This window comes from Mirounga leonina, unplaced genomic scaffold, assembly GCF_011800145.1.
Source record: "Mirounga leonina isolate KUSES-001 unplaced genomic scaffold, KU_Mleo_1.0 Mir_418, whole genome shotgun sequence".
Taxonomy (NCBI): domain Eukaryota; kingdom Metazoa; phylum Chordata; class Mammalia; order Carnivora; family Phocidae; genus Mirounga; species Mirounga leonina.
The window spans coordinates 514437-533682 of NW_023270739.1; the positions used below are offsets into that span (position 1 = coordinate 514437).

A 19246-nucleotide genomic window follows, 5' to 3' on the forward strand; every position below is an offset into this window, starting at 1 on the left:
CCGGGCCTCAGGCTGCTGCGCACATGACCGAGCAGTGCCCATCTTAGCCGGCCCCTCTGGGGCCCCTGGCTCGGTCAGGAGCTGCCTCCGGTCCCTGTCGCAGAGTCCCGATCCCAGATCACTATCTGAGGACCGTCCACGTTTGTCTGTTCTGTCGGGCTGGCGCACTGGAGGACTGTACTGGGGTCCAGTTCGGCGTGCCCTGTGCTGTCGGCAGGAGCCAGCCTGGAGCTGCCTCTCACGGGGGGCTGTGGGCAGACTCGGGGGGCTGGCTCCAGCCGGGGAAGGTGGTCCCTCCTCGGGTCTGCGCCAGGCACCACGGCACAAGGGCAGGGCGTGGACTCAGCCAGGCCAGCACCTGCCTCCCCGAGGGGAGCGCTCAGTGCTCCATCAGGCACAGACGGGCCCCTTCTGCTTCCCAGACCCTGCGACTGTGGGGACAGGGATGCGGCGGCCGTCGATGTGAGGCTCAAGGCCTCTGGGAGAAACGCGAGTGAACCCTTAGGAAGGCAGGTGGCCCATGGATGGACACCAGAAGTGAGGGCTACCCCTCAAACCGTCCTGAGGGGCCCGGGCACAGGAGATGGGAACGTCTGGGCTCAGACTGAGCACCTGGTGGTGAGGTGGTCGTGGGGTCCCCAGCCTGTGCCTGGAGCTGCCGACTGGGGTCCACACCACCTGCAAGGAGCTCTATGGGGGTGTCTCCACAGAATGAGGGCTGATGACACGTCTGGGGCCTGGAGTCCAGGACTGCACCCACGGGAAGGGCCCACAGGCCTCTGCGCCTGGGCAAGTGTGGTGACCCCCAGAGCCCGGACACGCTCCCCAGCCGCGCCCCACGCTCCGCCACGGCAGATGCGCCCCAACACCACCATCCACGTGCGCACACCCTCCATCACCTGGTCCCGGGGCTTTTGGAATAACAGGGCAGGACTCCAGGTACACGTCAGAACAGCTTTTATTGAAGTCGAGGTGTGCGCGCCGCGGCCTCCCCCACCCCGGCCCATGGCTCAGGGCCCCCGGAGTCGCCTGCTGGGCGTGGGGCGGCCCTCCCGTGGGGACGTGTCGCTGGGCTCCTCAGGGAAGGCAGTAGGTTGTATAGTTATCTTCCGAGGGGGCAACATCACTGCCCTGAAACCACACAACCTACTACCTCACCCCGCCGGTGCCCGGGGGTGCGGGAGGGTCCGCTGTCCCGCCACTGCCCCACGCCCAGGCCCGGCCCCTGCCTGGTGGTGGGTGGCCACGGGAGCCAAGCTGCAAGGCCGGGCAGGCGCGGGGCAGGAGGGACAATGCAGGCAGCACAGACGGTGCAGCCCAGCCCGTCCACCTGCACGTCGTGGGTGGGGGAGCTCGTGTCCCCGAGGGGCCGCAGAGCGCCACACAAGCCCCCCTCCCTTCCCGCCTGGAATGGTGAGCGGCGAGGGGTGGGGCAGCCTCAGCCCCCTCTCCAGCGGAGGGGCCGTCACTGACCAGAGGCCTGACGCCGAGCTGGGCGGGCCGGTGAGGACGCCGGGGGGCGTGCTGAGGTTCCCCGGGGGTCTCCCTGGGGGCCTGTCCTGCCACCCCAGCCTCGTCCTCTGGGCCCACGCCGCTCCCCCTGGTGCCCACTGCCGGCCACAGGGATGGAGCTGCGGACACAGTCCAGACGCAGGGGGCGGGAGGGCGGGGAGGGGAGGCAGGCGGCAAAAACTGCGCCACCGGCCCCCGGCTCTCCGTGCAGTGCAGGGGGACGGAAGGGTCAACTGCGAGGCGTCCCCTGCTCCGGATGCTTCATACAGTATCGTCTCCAATCCTCATTTGTCCCCATTTCACAGATGAGGAAAATGAAGCCCAGAGAGGTCAAAGCACCTGCCCAAGATCACACAGCAAGTGGAAGGTAGGCCTGCAGACCTACTGCCTGGCAGCCCCCACCCCACCCCAGCAAGGCTGCTGCCCGTCCCCAGCCTGCCCGTCCCCTCCCCAGCCAGGGTCCTGGACGCTGTCCATCGGCGATATTACAGCCACTTCAGGAAAGACAGTAGATTGTATAGTTAACCCATAGCAGGGCAGAGCCCCAAACTATACAACCTACTACCTCACCCCAAAGGGCCGTTAGTCGTGGCGCAGGGACGGACTCCGTGGCTTCCAGAGGCGCCTCCTGGAGGCGGGCCCGGGTGCTGCGGGGAATGGGGGCCGGGGGCCGGGGGCTGGGGACGGGCCGGCTGGGTGCTAAGGGCTTGGGGATCCCGGCAGACGGGTGGGCAGGGCCCCTGGGACTACAGACGCCCCAGAGCAGCCACGCAGAGGGGGCACACAGAAAACTACCAACCCGAGGGAAAGAGAGAGAGGGGAGAGAGACGGAGGGAGGGAGGGGACAGGAGTGGCCATAATGTTCCCAAGGGACATCTGCACTGGTGACACTGGGAGGAAGGCCATCATTTGTTGGAATGCATGTCACACAGGTGCTGTAAGTGACCCCCCCTCGGCCGCCCACCCTCCCCCTCTCCGCTGCCCCAAGAAACCTGCTCCCTCCACCCACTGGACAGGTGGGGACGCCCTCCCCATGGGCTCTGGTCAGTCTGGTCTTGCCGTGCAGGGTGACCTGAGCTGTCCCCACCTCGGGAGAGGCCCCAGGATGCTGTTCTTCCTTTCAGACAAGGAAGCTGGCTCCCCTGGGGAGGGCAGCTGGGGCAGAGCTGGAGGCCCTGGAGGGCTCTGCACTCCGTGCCCGAGGGCACAGTCAGCCTGGATCAGCGTCACCACGGCCACCGCCTTCCTGGGGGCCCCTGAGGCGAGTGCTACGGTCAACCCATCTTAGACGTGAGCACACCGGGGCGCAGAGAGGTAACATCGCCTTCGCAGGGTCACACGGCCGACAGGTGGCAGGGCGGAGGTTAGAACATCCTGCTTTCTGCCCGGGGAATGGTACGAGCGCTCTGAGCTCTCCAACCCCCAGATCGCCTTCTACACCCTCCCCTCCCGCAGGCAGGCTGCCTCCTCTGGGCAGGCCTCAGGCTGGGCTGGGCTGTGCGGTCCTCACATTCCTCGTGAAGCTGAGAGCACTGACCCCGCTCCACAGTGAGCAAATAGGCTGAGATTAGTGGGCTGGAAGGGGGGGGGGTCCCTGGCCCCCTGCCGGGCTGGGGGGGTTGCTCTTGGGCTCTGCTGGGCTTGGCCTTGCCCTGGCCTGCAGAGGGAGGTCTCACGCGCAGCCCCATATCCAGGGGCAGCTACCACTCCTTGGACGGGGCCTGGGCGTCCTGGAGGCCACCCGACCCTGTGGGGTGACTGGCTGCCATGAGCCTCCTGTTGCTGGGGAGAAAAAGAGGCTAAGGACCTGGCTCCCGGCCCAGGGCCCCCCCTGAATGTCTCAAAGGACTCTGGGGGAGGGGCCCTAAGCACGGCCCTTGGGCTTTAGACTTAGCCACTGAGACCCCAATGCCTCAGGCTGTAGGGAACCCCTGATGGTGACTGCTGGCCCCCTGCAGGCCAAGGGCGACACGAGGCAGGGGAGCCCAGCAGGCAGACCTGGCTGCAAAACCAGGCTGGTCTCCTCGCTTGCGTCCCTGGGCACATCTTACGCCCTTGCGGGCCTGGACGTCCTCACGGAGATGTGGGGTCAGTGCGGGAGCTGCCCCTCGGGGCGTCTGGGTAGCACCAGGCCGCCCTTAGCCGGAGCTGGAATCCACATGCGTGGGACTACGCAGACTCCGACACCCCCTGCCGTCCCCTAGGCCCGGGCTTTAGCTCCTGAGCCTGCAGGGCTAACCCCAGGAGGGTTCTGGTTCCAGCCCCAGCCGGGAGGCAGAGACTGCACACCGGGCCAGCCCATGCGCTGGGACCCCAGGGGCGGGGCGACAAAGGGAGACACACATCCTGGTCCACCCTGGCTGTCCCCACAAGCACCCCCTCCCGTGGCCTCCAGCCCGGCCTGGGAGAAGCCCATATGACTTGGTTTCCTCCATTTGGCCTTTGTTCCTGCTCAGGCTGGACCCACCTTGCGGCATCTCGGGTGGATGACAGGTGGCCTGGGTGCGTTAGGGCTGCACTCGAGGCTGGTTCCCGGCTGGGCAGAGAGAAGGGGCTGCCTCCAGGACTGCTGGTCCCAAAGGGCCCTCGAGGCAAGGTGAGCCCAAGGGCAGCAGGTGCACCGGGCGAAGAGCCCCAGGGACAGGCGAGTCCTTGTGGTGCCGAGCGGGACTGGGCTGAGCGCTCCTCTTCCATCCAGACTCCCTGCAACAGACCACGGCTCCTTCAGGCCACGTCCGGGCACGGGGGAGGCCAGAGAGAACCGTGAAAGGTGACGGGGTCACGAGGGCAGCATGGGCACCGTGGGCCTCAGCTGAGGGAGTATGCTGCAGAGCCACAGGAAGAGAAGCGGTGCAGCTGCCGGGGGGCAGGTACTCCCTGGGCAAAGGTGTGGCGGCGGGCCCACTAGATCCCCATCTAAGGGCCCCCACGCCTGATGGCAGGACCTGGAGGTGCACGGGAGGGATACAGCTCTGACCACGTCCCTCCTCGAGTGAGGACAGCAGGAGGGGGAGCAGGGGTGCCGGAGGCCATCCTGCGAGGCACCCGGGTGCGCACCCACACGGGGGCTGGGGCGGCAGGCCTGTGTCCTGTGGGATGACAGGGCGAGAGCTCCCACAGGCTCAGGCTGGGCCGGCCAGTGCGGGGCGGGCGGAGGGGGGGCCCTGCGGGGTGAAGCCCACCCGGGCCCAGAGCCCTGCCCCAACACGCACGTGCTGTGAGGAAGGCCCACCACGGACAGAAGCTTCTTGACCTGTGCGGGATTCAGGAAAAGAGTAACAGGCGTCAGGTTTGGGAGAGAGGCAGCCATGCCAGAGCTCGGACCACTGCCCCGGGCCTCCTCCCCGGACGCCCCCTGCCAGCCCGCGCATCCGCATCCCTGAGCAGCCTCTCGCCAGGGACACACTCCCTGCAATGGCCCGGAGAGGGGCCTCTGTGGCCACCCTGAGCTGGACAATTCTGGCTCAAAGACCACTGAGACCCAGGCCTTATCGCTGAATGGTCAGGGCTACTGACATTCCTGGGCTGGGTGGCGAGCGCCATGTCAGGCTCGCACAGACGCCCTGGGGCCTGAAGTCGGTGGGACCCAAGAGGGAGGAGCTGAGGTCCCCGCTTTACAGAGGAGGCTCTGGCCAGGCTGAGGCTCCTGCCCCGTGACAGGCGAGGCCTGGGATCCTCCCGAGAGCAGACTCCTGAGGAAGGGGCTCCCGAGACCCGCCCTGAGGCCTCAGCCAGGGCTTGCTTGACGGCTCACCATCCCACCTGGCTCTGGCCCATTCCAGCCGGATGACCGGGCAGGACTGGCATGAGGGAGGGGAGCACACAGATATGAGGACACAGATATGAGACAAGCACACGGCCGGACCGCCGACCACCTGGAGGGCACGGAAGCTGAGCCCGAGAGGCTGCCCTCAGAGCCAGATCCCCCAGGCCCGCACCTCTGCTTCTTCCCACCCATCCCTGCCCAGTCCCGGCTCCCCTAGGCCAGCCTCCCGGAGCAGAAAAATGCCCAGTGCAGGCCGCCTCTGACCCTCCCCGGCCCATCTGTCTTTGTTTGTCCTCTGCTGGGGCGCCCGCCCCCAGCTGTTCTAGCTGCGTGCCCACGAGGGCCCTGTCTCCTGTCCGTGTGGGCCTCTCCGGAAGCCGAGAGAGGCCCCCCAGGGGAATCCCAGCTCTGCCCCAGCTCTGGGGCCAGCTGTCCTCTCGGGGGCCCCAGGCCTCCTGTCTGGAAGAGCCAGCCCTGTGGCAGGTGGCGGGGCAGGGGGGAGAGGTGCCCGGCAGCCGTGATGGCATTCTTCTCTCCTGAGATCTGCTGGGCCTCCCTGCCCCACAGTCCCAGGGGTCACCATGGGCCTCGGCCTGGGGGGACGGCCGGACTCCTGAGACAGACCAGAGGGACCCTTCCCAGTCGGCCCGGATGAGGCCTGGCAGCGGGGGGCCGGCAACGCACCATGAAAGGGGCTCCCCGAGCAGGGCTGCTGGGCAGTGAGCAATCGGCGGTCGCCCCACCAGCCGCCAGCTGCCAGCACCAGCCCACCCGGTCCCACGGCGTCTGCCTGCGGGCAGGGTGCTGGGCAGGGCCGGGTGGGAGGAGCCAGGCCAGCCAGGGACAGGTGTGTGGGAGGCCTTCGTGGGCAGGTGGCCCTTTCAGGGCTGGGCGGATGTCTGGAGCGAGTGAGGCAGACAGACAGTGTCACCCCGCAGTCACCTCGGGCTTGGCTCGGGGCCACCGAGAGCCGGGAACCCCCCCATGGCCACCCGCCCCCCCGCGCCGCCCCGATTAGGTTTCTCCCCATAAAGCGGCCAGTGTTTCTGCTCGGCAAGCCGTGCCAACAATGGAGTCTGGGAAAAAGACGCGGGGGTGGCATCCGGGGGCCCGGGCGGGGGTGGGTCTCCCTGCAAACACGGCCCATCGAGTTAAGGAGATGGCAGTCTGATCGACCTGGGCCGGGGCAGGGGGCCGTGTGCCCACCACGGCCGGGAATTGGGGAGGCCGGCCAGACCCGCACCTAGGCCACGCCACTTCTGGGACACCAAACTCAGCATTCAAGGCAAATATTTTAAAGTAAAATTCTTAAAAATGAAGGCAAAACCGTCCATGATATACAAACATCCACCCTGCAGACAGAGCGGACCGGCTTACTGACTTCTCCTTTTGCCTCAGGCTCTGGCAGCCCAGGGAGTGCACGGCCCAGGGGCCTCACCGCCCCCAACAGCACACCCTGGAGACAGAGCGGCAAAACCGGGTCTGGAATCCAAATTTCCCTGACGCTAGGCTCTTTCCACTTGTCCCTCTGGGCGGCACAAGCCTCGCAGGTGGGGAAGAGGCACCTCCAGACAGGAGCCCCCGCCCCAGCCCCATGGGTCTGCACAGACCCCAGCCCTCCTTCCGTCTCCGGGCGCCGGAGCGTTCTCTTGTTCGCACCCTCCCTGTCCGGCAGCCCCCGCCCCCCATGATGGGCACCTCAGAAGCCTGCGTCCTGCTCTAGCTCCCTGCCTTCCTGTGCCCTGAGACCTGCAGGCGGACACGGTGCAGGCAGCCGGCACTCAGCGGAGGCTGGACGGTCAACGCCACGGACGTGGGAGTTTGGAGGCCCACAAAAGTAACATTTGGCAGCCCTTGGGAAGCCAGGGGGCAGGCGCTGGGCAAGGGGGGCTGGCCGGCTCTGCAGACACACTGCATCCACAGGGGCCACTGGCACGGGGAGGAGGGGCCAGCTGGCTCTGAGGTCCACCAGGTCATGGTTCTGAGCCCCGCTCTGGCTCCAGGCAGTGATGAGCCTTGGGCAAGTCAGCACCTCTGGCCTCAGCTGCCCGCTCTGGCTAGTGGGACAAGGATGCCAGGGCCTTCCGGAAGAAGGTCAAGGGGCCTCTGTGCCCGGAGAGAGGGTGTCAGTGGGGAGAGCGGGTCTTCACCACTCCAGGGTTTGCTTGGACTCCAAAGGCAGAAGCAAGGACGCAGAGCCCTCTCTGATCCTGTGGGTGTCTCCAGGCGGTGTTAGTCATTAGGCAACAGTGTTAACCTCAAAGGCGCACATTTGTCTGAAAGGTTCTCCGTTCAACCTACAGTCTGGGTCACAAGGTGAGGAGCAGGAGTAAGGGAGGGGACCGGATGCACACCTATCATTAAAAATGCCCAGCACGAAAGCCCGCCCCGCGGCAGCCCCAGCTGGGACAGTCCCCTCCGAGAAAGTCATTCTGCTGTGGGGCTCTGTGTCCCCCAAGAGGTACTGGGTCTGGCCTGGCGCGTGGCCACCATCCTGTCCCACAGGCTTTCCCCAGAGGAAGCCAGGGCATGAGTAAACCTCACTTCATGGTGACGGAATGTTCTCTCTGGGAACCACAAGGAGAGAGCTTCTGGGAAGGGCCTTGGGGCAGCGTCCAGCAACCCTCCCAGCCTGAAGGGCTTGGCTGGGCCACAGATGTCTGGGGAAGGCCTCATGCAGCTCCCGAGGCCCTACCCTGCCACACACGCGCTGTATCTGGGTGTCTGTCCCTTGACAGTGCGGGACTGACCCTCAGCCACACAGAGAACACAGGTCGGGCCGGGCCCCCAGGTCGGCCTGGCATTACTCCACGCTGCCTGAGAAACAGCGTCAGCCCCTTTAAAATGCACTCGCCTCAAATACCACGCCCCACTTCTGTACAAGGACATTTCCATGCAGTTCCTCTAGGAGGTACGCTGCCCTTTGAGGGCCTCATGGCTGGACACCGCGGGCAGGCGCTGATGCCTGGCAGGCTGGCTGCTCCCTTCCACCTGCCGAGGCCGGTGTGGCACGGTGGCCCACAGCAAACGGCCCAGCGCTGGCTCCAGAGACATTGGCGTCTCCTCCGTGTGGCTCCCCAGGCCCCACGGCCGAGAATCCCCGGATGCCGAGCAGCCTGCTTCTTGCGTGACCGTGTCCCCCCCGTAATGTGCTACCCCTGATCCGCTGCGCACTGTCCGAGCCGTGGGCTTGTTAATGCTGAGCACAGAGCAAGAGGCACAGAAGGAGGCCCCCGACGCCCGGTTGCTCCCAGCTCCGGAAAGATGCTCTTCAGGGTAGCCGAGATCTAGGGGATGTGGGTCCCACAGAAGACAGGACCGTGTAGGGCCTGGGCTGGGCCAGAATGGGCTCAGCCCAGCTTTGTGCAATGAAGAATCTCAGCTGGCTCAGGCGCCATGGGAAGCCCGGCTGCAGAGCGGCACCCTAGTCTTTTGGCACGGACCTCACCTCCTCCAGGAAGCCCCCTGTCCCAGCTTCCTGAGGACAGCCAGGACCTGCGTCCAGACCGGAAACCTGACCAACCACCAGGAGCCCAGGGCCCAGCCCAAGGCCCAGCCAGGGAGCTCAGAGGCTCCCCAGGCAGGTGAGGGTGTGGGATGGTGAGTGGAGAGCTGAGCATGCTGCTCCTCTCCCCAGCGTGGCCTAGAAAAGACCCGGCCCTGTCATGGCGAGTCTGGGGAGCCCACCCCCACCCACTCGGGCAAGCGTCATTTCTAGAACCGTCCATGCCGGCCCCGTGGCTGCCAAGGACTCCCTCCAGGAGCATGGCTTTAATTATAGCTCTTCTGGGCTCTGCTTCGCAGCATCTCCGTCTGCTCGTCAGGGAAGTCTGGGGGGCGGCGAGGGGGCCGACCAGGCTGGGTGAAGGGCCGGGGTTCCCGGACGGCCTTGCCAAGACGTGAGCTGGTGCCAAGCCCAGGGCAGCCGCGGCCAAGGCCGGGCTGGGGCGGGGGCTGGTGCTGGGCTCCGTCCAGGCCACTCGGGGCAGGCGGGCGGGCAGTGGTCTCCCTCCCTCCTCCCCTGCCGGGCCACCCGCTCGCCTGCCTGCCTCACACACAAAATGGCGGAGGGCTGCAGCGGCCATTTTGTGCAGCCCCAGGAAGACAAAGGCAGCCGGCCGCCGGGGGCAGGAAGGAGGAATGTCCACTCTGGAAGCGTGGCCGCCTGTCCTGTGTGGAGGCCCAGGAGGGCCTGGCCAGAGAGAGGGGGGCAGGCGGTGCCCTCTCTGGAACCTTCTTCCTCCTGCCCGGGCCCCTGGCCTCCCTGAGCTGCCAGAGGCGCCCTCACCCCTTCGAGGGGCTCTGGGTGGTCCTGGGGACGAGCCCTTGCCCGGGGCAGTGGCAAGGATGCCCTCCCGCCTTACAGAGGGGGCGGCCCAGCTCGAGGCGGTGACATGGAGAGGCAGGCGTGAACATATAGGCTCCTGGCCTCCCAGGCCCGGGCTCCTTCTGGATGAAAATCCTCCTCTGCCCCCGACCCTCAAAGGCTGGTCTTTGCTTGCCTGGCGCGGGGTGGCCTCTGACCAGATGGCCCGAGGGCTGCCCTGCATTCCAGGGACATCCCGGCCCACCCCAGCCGGGCTCCAGGCTGGCAGCTTCACCCTGCCCACTGCCGGCGGGTACAGGGACAGGCCATGCCAGGGCAGCACCAGGGCGACACCAGCAAGACCAGCTCCGTGGATGCGTGGCCGCGTCCCCCCCCACCGAGCTCCTGCAGCACCTGCCTCATGGGGGCCCCAAGCCGGCCACAGCTCACACCCCGAGGCTCCCGAGCTGCGTCTGTCTGGTGACAGCCCACCCCCTTGTTTGTGGCCCTCTGGGGGCACACGGAGCTGCCCCGGCAAATACCTGCTGGACCGAGAGCCTCTCTGGAGCAGAGCCTGCTAGGCAGCGGGTACACCCCAAGAGCTCGCATCTTTCTGACTCTGCCCTGCCCGTGGGGTCTCCCTATCTTTACCAGGTCTCACGCAGAACCCCAAACGTATGGCAGAGACAAGCAGGACTACTCTGGGGGCCACGGGGCCAGCCCCAGGCCCCCCGCCCTGTCGGCGCAGAGTGAAAACCTAAGACCAGCAGACCGAGGCCCAGGGGCTCGCCGTGCCGTGGCTCTGACTGAGGCCGGCGGGGGGCCCTCAAAGGGCACTGGGACGGGGAGACGCGGCTGACGCAGGGGGGCAGAGCCCGGGCCCTGCGCTCTGATGGGGACGGGCTGATCCAGAGCCAGGGGCCGGGCCTGGGTCAAGAACCAGGGGAGTGGGATTGGGAGGGAAGCCCCATGCCTCTCCTACAGGGGGGTGCTGCCATGGCGGCGGTGTGGAGGGCAGGTGCCATGGTCCCTGTTGCTTGTGCGACCACAGTTGTCCTGACAACCTGCCGAGCGTGAACAAGGTCCTGTCTTCACGGAGGACACGGAGGACCTCTCCCGAGAGCCCCCATTCAAATCCCCATTTGCCCAATGTTGCTGCCAACGTGTGCACCACCACTGGGCACATGCGCCCCGTCGGAAACGGGGCAAACGTCAACACCCCACACCGGCCACACACCAGGCACCAACCTGAGCCCGTCGCAGCGAGTGCCCCCGTCCGCCCCCATTACAGCCTGATCCGCAGAGGAGGAAGGAGCACAGAGAGGCTAAGGTACTTGCCCACACTCACACAGCCAAGACAGGCGTCCCCCTCCTCCCCTGTGTTTTAGGCACGAGTGAACAGAAACCCACAGACGTCTCCATTTACCGAGCCAGGTCACGCCGCTGCTAAGGAGGACCAGACCCCTCTGTACTAGGCGACCCCAGGAAGCCCCATGTCTGAGACACTCACTTTCTCTTCCGCAAGGTGACAACAGGGGTGTTCTGGCTTCCCAGTCCTCCAAGGCCGGCCAGGCTCGGTGGGTATGGTGTTCTTGGAGAAGAGCAGCTCAGACGCAGCCGTGCTGGGGCAGCGACCTCCGGCTGCTGAGCAGAGTGCGAGCCTGTGTTCTCCCACCACAGCTGGCCTGTTGGCCTTCCGGCTCCGTAACAACTGGGCAACAAGGCCTCCAACCAGGGAGATGTCTGAGGCCAAGCACCCCACCGAGCCCAGACCGCGGAGCCCAGAGAGCAGCCCCGGGTATTCCCAGCTGCACTGGGTCTGGGAGCCGCTTGCTTTCACTCCAGCGGGAAGAACCCTCTAGCTCACCCTGGGCACCACTGCACGGAGGGCCTGAGCTGGAGGCCCTGTCCCCAGCCTCCTGCCCGCAACCCGGGGAGACGGTCTCTTAGGATCCCGTAGACTGACCCCTCAGCGAGGCCACACGGCCCTGGAATCCAGAAGCGGTTCTACGTCTAAGCCGGCTGGGGCCAGGCCCCTGCTCTGCTGCTGCTGGTTGCTTGGTGGTCTCTGGGGCTGGCCCCTGGACCTCCCCGAGCCTCTGCCCCCCACGGCACCCACCCAGCAGGGCTGTCAGCAACAGCGATGGCTCTTATGGGAGGGGCGTCCAGCTCAGGGCCTGGCACAGTAACGGGACCCGAATCGAAAGTGGCTTTGTCCGATGCAGCTCACAGGGCAGGCTCTCCTTGCAACCCGTCCCCAGAGGGTTTTCTCGTCACATCTCTCCTCCGCTTCAGGGTTAACCACCCCCAGCCAGAGCGCTGCTCAGAACCGAGAAGTAAGCACTGAAGGAAGCCCGTCATTCTGCATTTTGTCAATATTTGTACTGGGACCAGAAGATCAAATGCGAGGTATTTTTAAGGCCCTAATTTCTATCTGGGTAAACAAAGGCTATCTGGACATTTAGCATTAGAATAAATTTCTGCGCCTCCTCGGCCGTGGGCACCAGACACGGGCCGGCCCTCGAGCAGGCAGAGTGGTTCCTCAGCATGGTTCTCCCTGCGGTGTCAGGCCCGTCCGCACCAACTTCTGAAGAACAGGGCAGCCCGTCTGTCCGCAGGAACCCAGGGTGCTGGGGCAGGGCAGGGCCAAGTCCCTTCAGGGAACAAGCCAGAGCTGGGTGCTGAGCAGACGTGCGTGGCTCCTGCCCGTACTGGGTGTGGGGGAGGCACCAGGGGCTCAGTGCGGGGGAAGGCACTAGAGACGGAGGGAGCCTCCCGTGCCCAGACTTCTCCCCATCCTGGGCCAAGTCTGGGCAGACTTCAGGGAGAACAATACCGAGTCAGTTCAAGAACAAATCCCACCAACCGAGTCACTGTCCCCCATAAACCTTTGGCACCTCCCAGCTCAGCATCCTAAAGGCAGCTCTTGGACCACAGGTGAGGCCAGAGTTGAGCTCTTCCCAGCCCCCAGCCTCCATTTCTAGCAGAACAGAATGGAGATGATGAGCCCCACCTTGCTGGTAGTCCTGGGGCTGCAGGAGGGCGTGTGCGCACGCAAGAGGGGAGGCCCTCCCCTCTGGCCCTGAACATGTCCTCACCCCTGCCCCGACGGCTGTATGGTCATCCTGGTGACTACTCAGGCTCAGGATGAGCATAGAATAAGCACCGACTGCATGCATTGGCCTGCGTGCATTCCGTCCACTGCACAGTATGGGGGAATACGGGTCCTGCCCTGAGAGAGCCCACTCCCCCAGGCCTGTCCTTCTCCACCCAGGTCATTCCCCACTTGTCCTGGGTCTCAGCTGCTGTGCATGGGCCCCACCGCCCTGGCCCAGGAGCCCTTCTGGCCTCCCAGGTGGGCTGGCCCTGCCTCCTTGGACCTCCGCCTGTGTTCCTGGGGACACACCCTTGTGGCTCCCTGCATGTCTGTCAGGGCTTGGGGTCGCAGGACCCAGGTACACGTTCTGGTGCCCGAGCCTGCATGAGGAACGTACCTCCGAGGGCGTGGGTTTCATGGGGACCCCGGAGGCTACCACAGCTGCCAGTGGGACGCTGGGGGATTTCACAGTGGATGCCCAGGAAAGCACCTGGACTAGATGGCCTTGGGCAGAGCCCAGCAGGCCCTGGGGACATCTGGGACCAGCTGCACCCTCAGGCCCCGTTTCCCCAGCGACAGCTCCCCACAGCTTCCCGTCGCTCTGCTCTGTGTCTCCTCTCTCCCCGTGCCCTGCCCTGCTTTCTCTCTGCCTCCACTCTGTTCGTCCCCTTCCTCTGTTATCCCCCCTCCAGGTCCCCCTTCCCCTCTGCCCCACGTCCTCTGGGGGCCTCCCCCTCTCCCCACCCATGTTCCACCCCACCACGGGCACCGGCTGGCGCACGCTCCGCGCGCAGACACAAAAGCCCTGGGGGCAATGTCTGCAGAGTCTTGCGGGCAAGCTGGACCTGTGAACACACGGGCCCCAGATGGCAGAGGGTTCCTGAGCCCAGACACAACAGCCTGGGGTCCTCTCCACATGGACCTGGGAGGCAGGCCTGCCCCTGGCCATGGCAACAGCGGGGGAGGGGGGTGGCGCCTGTCTGGCCCACACGGCCCCGCGGACTCCCCAGGAGGCCAGACTCAGCCAAGTGGGCCCTACAGCCTGCCCTGTGGGCCGGCTCTCAGGGGAGGAGCAGGGTGTGGGCAAGGAGTGTTCTGGGCATGACCGGCTCCCGCCAGGGCCACAGGGTGGCTGGGCTAGGGAGCGGCGGGCCGAGGACCTTCTCACCTGCTGAGCCCCTGAGCTCTGGCCACTCCACAGACACTTCGGACCGTCCCCAGCAGCTGGCCCAAGCCCTCCCACCACGGACCCCCGAGACAGATGGCTCCTTGCAGAAGGAGCTTCACTCAACTTCTGTGCGGAAGGGAGACAGAAAGATGGGCCCGAGTCCAGCTTCCTGGGGCAAGAGACCTGGGCAAGCCCCTGACTTCTGGCAGACCTTGGTCCCTCGGGCACAGAAAGAGGCCAGTGGCAGGTCAGGGCTGAGGCAGGAGCAGACCCAGCTGAGCCCGCCCAGCTCCTCAGTCCTCCACAAGCCGTGTGTGTGCGTGTGTGTGCATGTCCCACTTCAGACAGGCCCAGACCAGGGTGGTACCTGAGGGGAGGGGGGAGCCCTGACTTTCAAGGTTCAAAACGCGGCACTGACCTGAGGGAGGCAGAGTTGCAGGGGTCACCTGCAGAACGAGGAGGCAGGAAGAAGGCGTGAGTCCTGGAAGGAGAGAGATGCTGTGTAAGTCTCGGGAAGGAGAGCCCAGGCACGCAGGTGTGCGGGCCCCGACCCGCATCTGTACCTCCAGCCCCGGCCCACCTGCCCTGACAGCCTGGGAGGCCACCTCAAGGGCCGCAAGGGCCTTGACAGTGCCGCATCAGTGTGACTTTGTGTCCCAAACCCTGGGACTGACTCCCCGATCCTCGGGGGCACCCGTCTCCAGGGGGCAGCAGCTGGGGCAGGTACACCTGCAGGTGCGTGGTCCCGGGGCCAGAGAGACGCACGTTCAAAATCGGACTCAGCAAGGCCTGACAGCTTGGCCGGGGCCCCTCGCTGCCTCTCTCCACTGGGGTTTGAAGGGCTGGGGAAAATCAGATGACTCAGTGCGGGAAGGGTTCAGCAGGATGAGAGGAACACAGCTGTGCCGAGCGTCAGGGAGTGCTCACCCCCCACCCTCGCCCAGGGCTTCGGGGCGTCCCGTCAGCGCTGCCAACGGTATGCCCCGAATGCCACTTCCTGCAAGGGACAGGCTTTCCTCTTTGCTTTGGCCGCGAGGAGGCTCAGAGCTGAATTTACAGGTCATTACCAGCAACCAGAGACTTCTACGTGATGTGGCTTCTTTTAGGCTTACCTTCGATTCTGCCTTTGCCCTAATTTCCTATTTACTTTTATCTTTCTGCATTGTCTGTGTTGCTCTAAGCTTTAATATCAATATAAACATACGTATTTTTTATGTTTACATTTATTTATTTACACGGCAAGACGTATAGGTAACATATAACCCCTTAGTTCCCGCTCTGCCCGTATGATCAGGGGCAGCTGCGTGTGTAGGCTTCATCTTTCCAAGTAGTGGGTTAGGACTGATCCCAAGCCAGACCCCCCCCCCCCCATTTCTTGGCCAGGAGAGCCCCCCCGGTCTGCTCTTATTGGTACCTGGGGGGGGGGGGGCGGGGAGTACGTAGGAAGAGGTCTGGACGCCCCTTTTGCAAATGAGAAACAGAATCCCGGGGAGAGGCCATGGCCTCCCCAAGACCACACAGCAGTGAAAGCCACGTAGTTGTGGGACCCAGGGGGTTTGATCTGGGTCTTGGGGCTCAGTCCCCTGCCATGGCGTGGCCATTCCCATGAGCCCTCAGGGTAGTGGCTGCCCCCAGGCCGACTTGGGTATGGAGGCGCTGCCCCGGGACACTGACAGAGAGCCTCGGGCTCTGGAATAGAACCAGGCCAGACCTCTGGCAGGCCCCCCACAGCACCTGCCGTGGGCAGGTAGGCTCCCTGTCCTGTGGCTGTGCAAACAGACCCAGACCACCACACAGAGCTGCTCGGATCTGGAGGTCGGGGTGGAGACCTCTCCCCACTTGGCTGTCTCCCCAGGGCTGTGAAACTCACCCATGGCCACAGCAGGCCTGGGTTCCTGGGGGGCGGAAGCCCTCCTGTCTGCCTCAGAGATGCTGCCGACAAGGCCCCTGGCCACACCAGGCCCCGCGCTGCCTCGACCTACCGTCTCATCTCGCATATTAGCACCAGCACACGTAAAACCTGAAATAACGGGTGTAGGGAACTAGACCCCGCTGAGCTCCAGCGAGGAGAGCAGCGAGAAGAGTGCCAGGGTGGCCCAAACACCTGGAGAGCTGTCTGCTCTCAGTGAAGTATAAAGCACTGTGCTTCTTGGGGGCCCACTGTGTGCAAAGACTTGTGTCCGGTCCCCTGGGCCTCTCACGGAAGCCACACGTGCTCTGGGATTCACGGTGCGTCCCCAACACTCCACCAGGAGCCACTCCTGCCCCGGCCTTCTGGATGAGGAGACTGAGGCTCTGAAGAAGCATGTCCAGGAGGGTGGCTCGCAGCTGGGGGGCTGGGCGTGCCCATCACTTGGCACCACGTAGGTAGGTGGCTGTGACTCGGAGCTCACTCAGCAGAGTCTCTGTGCCAACAACTCAGCCCTCCCAGCCCTCCCTGATTCCATCTGTTTCGAGGAGGCGAATGAGTCCTCAGGCCGCAGGGCAGGCCGAGGACTCAGGGAGAGGCAAAGGCCCATGGCAGGCCAGGTAACCCTTGCCCTGCACCTCACTCCTGGTCCTGGAGTGGGACCTCAGCCGCCTGCCAGGGACCAGGCTGAATCCCTCAGGAAGGGTGGGCCTGGCTGCCAGCTGGGGCCTGAGGGGCTGGTGCTGGGCTCTTCTGAAAGATGGGCTCACGTTCCCTTCCTGGCCAGGCCGCCCACCTCCCGGGCTGCCTCCCTGCCCTGGCCCAGGGCAAAGACCATCTACCTGGGCTCTGCGGTCCTGGAATGTCTCCCGAAGGCCATGATAGGTCCCGCTTCCTTGGGGGTGCTCTGGGATGAGTCATGTTCTGAAAGACGCAAGGTGACCAAGGAATCAGCTGGGCAGGCCTGGTGGCACATGACCCCGAAAACGGGAGGGGGCTCAGTGTGACCATCCCCTGCCTCTCATTTACCCCACACAACCACCGCAGATGGCAGCCCACAACTCACAGCGGGCAAGGCGCCCAAGTGCCCAGAGGTTACAGACGGCAAGGGAAGCCTTGTCCGACCCCCCGACTCCCAGCCTGGTCTGGACTCCCACCCAAAACCAAACCCCAACCACTGGCTTCCTTGCGGCCCAGCCATGCATATCTTCCACTCTTGCGGGGATGCCGCCTGAGACAGAGTCTCCCCAGCTCTAGTAGGAGGCTGGGGGTCCCCTGAAATCAGCTCACAGATTCTGTACTGCCTATCCCCCCAGGGCTGGCAGGTCTGCGGCACAGACCAGCTCCTATGCAGCTGGGGGCACCCTGGCTCAGCACAGCGCCCGGGATGACGGGGAAGTGCCCCCGCTCTTGGAATGATGTGTCTATCTGGGACCCAGAGAGTGTAGACCTGACTGTGGTCTTTTCCCAATGAGCCCGTCAGAGGACACCCCAGGACCAACTGAGCAGGACACTAGGACCTGGGGGGGCCCTGAGAGCACTCGGCCCAGGGTGACTCAGACAGAGGCCAGGCTCTTGCCCCTGCCCTGCCTCCAGCTCAGGCTTGCATCCGGGGTCCAGGCTCCCCCAAAGCAGGGCTGGCTCTCTGTCCGTGAGGACGGAACGGCAGACCCAGGCCCAACTCATCACAGAGAGGAGCCGGGCTGGGCCTCAGCCAGAGCCACTCTGCCTCTGCCCCAGGCTGAGTGTGAGTGGGTGGACAGGATGGCAGGGTTCCAGCTTCCACACTCTCCTCCCCTGCCCTTTCTGAGTATTCCCAGCTTCCGGAACATGCCCACACAAGCTGGGAGGCTCCCACAGGCCCCCCAGTGCAAGAATGAGGCTGCTCTGTCCCCCCAGAAGTGCAACCTTCCCCAGACCCCATCACTGAGCAGGTCCCACCCAGAGCAGGAGCCACTGGGGCCAAGAGTGACCAGTTGCCACTAATTGGCTTGTAGCCCTCCCCCTCAGGCACAGGCCCCTGCCAGTGGGGATCATGGGACTCATAAGGCCCTCAGAGGCCGGAGGGGACCTGCTGGTGGGCTTCCAAGGCTGTGCTTGGACTCCCAGCCCTAAAATGTTGGGTGGAACCCCAACACCACCCCTGAAGCTGGGGACCTACAGGAATTTGTGAGCCCGATGCCCTCTGCACGCAGCATGGACTCAGGACCACGAGTCAGCCAGCTCTGGGTTCTAATCCTGTTTCCCTATCTCTCCTGGCCTAGAGCCTCTCTTAGCCTTAGTTTCCCTAGCTGCAGGATGGGGCTTCTGGGCCGCAGCACCTCACTGCCCTGTTTTATAGGGGGGGAGCACCCCCGAGATGGGACCGCCCTGAGGCAGCACAGCCCTTGCCTCGCCGGCCAGGATGCCCTCCCTGCCTCTCCTCCCAGCAGGATGGAGCCCCGGCATGCACCGCTGTTTAAGGACCCCGGGCCCATCTGCCTGCGCCTGTAAGATGGGCAGGTTAGGAAGTCCCTCGAGCTGGGGTATCTCCGATACCCTAACCTGGAGCTGATGAGACAGCGCCCTGGGGCTCGCCTAGGAAAGAACCCCAAAACAGCACAGGGGAGCCAATGCAGCACGCACCCACTCCTCCCTCTGGACCAAGAACACAGCCTGGTTGGGGCTCACAGAGGACCGCTTCCATGGGCCGCACACTGTGGTACCCACAGGCCCGGCAGGCGAGGCCCCCTTTGTGCATAAACAGCCCTATTCAATATCACTAGTCGATGTCAGCAGAGATCAGGCTTCCGGGGAGCCGGAGGAGGTGAAAACAGGACAAGGCCACCCCGTGCCTGCTCTGGACACAGGGGTGTGGAAATTCTGTCCTGACAGGTGAGCAGAGCTTTAGCTGCGGGAGCAAGCTTGGCTCTGGGATCCTGGCCCAATTCCTGTACGACACAGGAGCCACACGTGGCCGTGGCTGAAAACTCACAAGGACGGCTGCCCAGGGTGGGTGATGTGAAGCCCGGATGCCCCTTCCAACTTCAGAGCAGCACTGACAGAATGCTCTCCCCCGGGACACTCTGTTGCTCCCATATCCTTGCGCCCACTCTCCTGGTGACGGCACAGAACAGCCAGGTTAAGTGTCCACTGGGCACTGGTGCACAGAGGCATTCACTCTGCCTCCTTCCAGTCGCTGCGTGCTGAGCCACACAACCATCGTGTGGCCTGCCCTCAGAGCCCTTCCAGATCCTGTGAGTGCGTCGTCCCCTGTTGGGGCTGCCTGAGCCTCCTGCAGCTGTCCTCCCTCAAGAGGCCAGCCCACATGGTGTGGGGGTGGGAAGGGAGGCCGGGGCCCGTCTCAGGGTCACTAATGAACTTGGGCCCCCGCGTCCCAGAGGTCACGAGGCAGGCTGGGGGAAGCACGGGAAGCTGGCCAGACCCACGGCCTCTGCTTGCTGTGCGGGCTCCAGGCACAAGACCGCCCTCTCCTGCCTTCCCTCCTG

The 19246-nt window shown here is 64.8% G+C and overlaps 1 protein-coding gene across 1 annotated transcript in view; it reads right to left on the reverse strand.

Moving 5' to 3' along the window:
* GRAMD4 (GRAM domain containing 4) overlaps positions 1-19246 on the reverse strand; it is a 467167-nt gene that overhangs the window by 425324 nt on the left and 22597 nt on the right. The window contains exons 3-4 of the mRNA XM_034987294.1: positions 16601-16682; positions 14268-14330 (exon numbers count right to left, since the gene is read on the reverse strand). Coding sequence (XP_034843185.1) covers positions 14268-14330; positions 16601-16638 — 101 coding nt within the window. The 5' untranslated portion in view covers positions 16639-16682. The remainder of the gene's footprint in view (positions 1-14267; positions 14331-16600; positions 16683-19246) is intronic.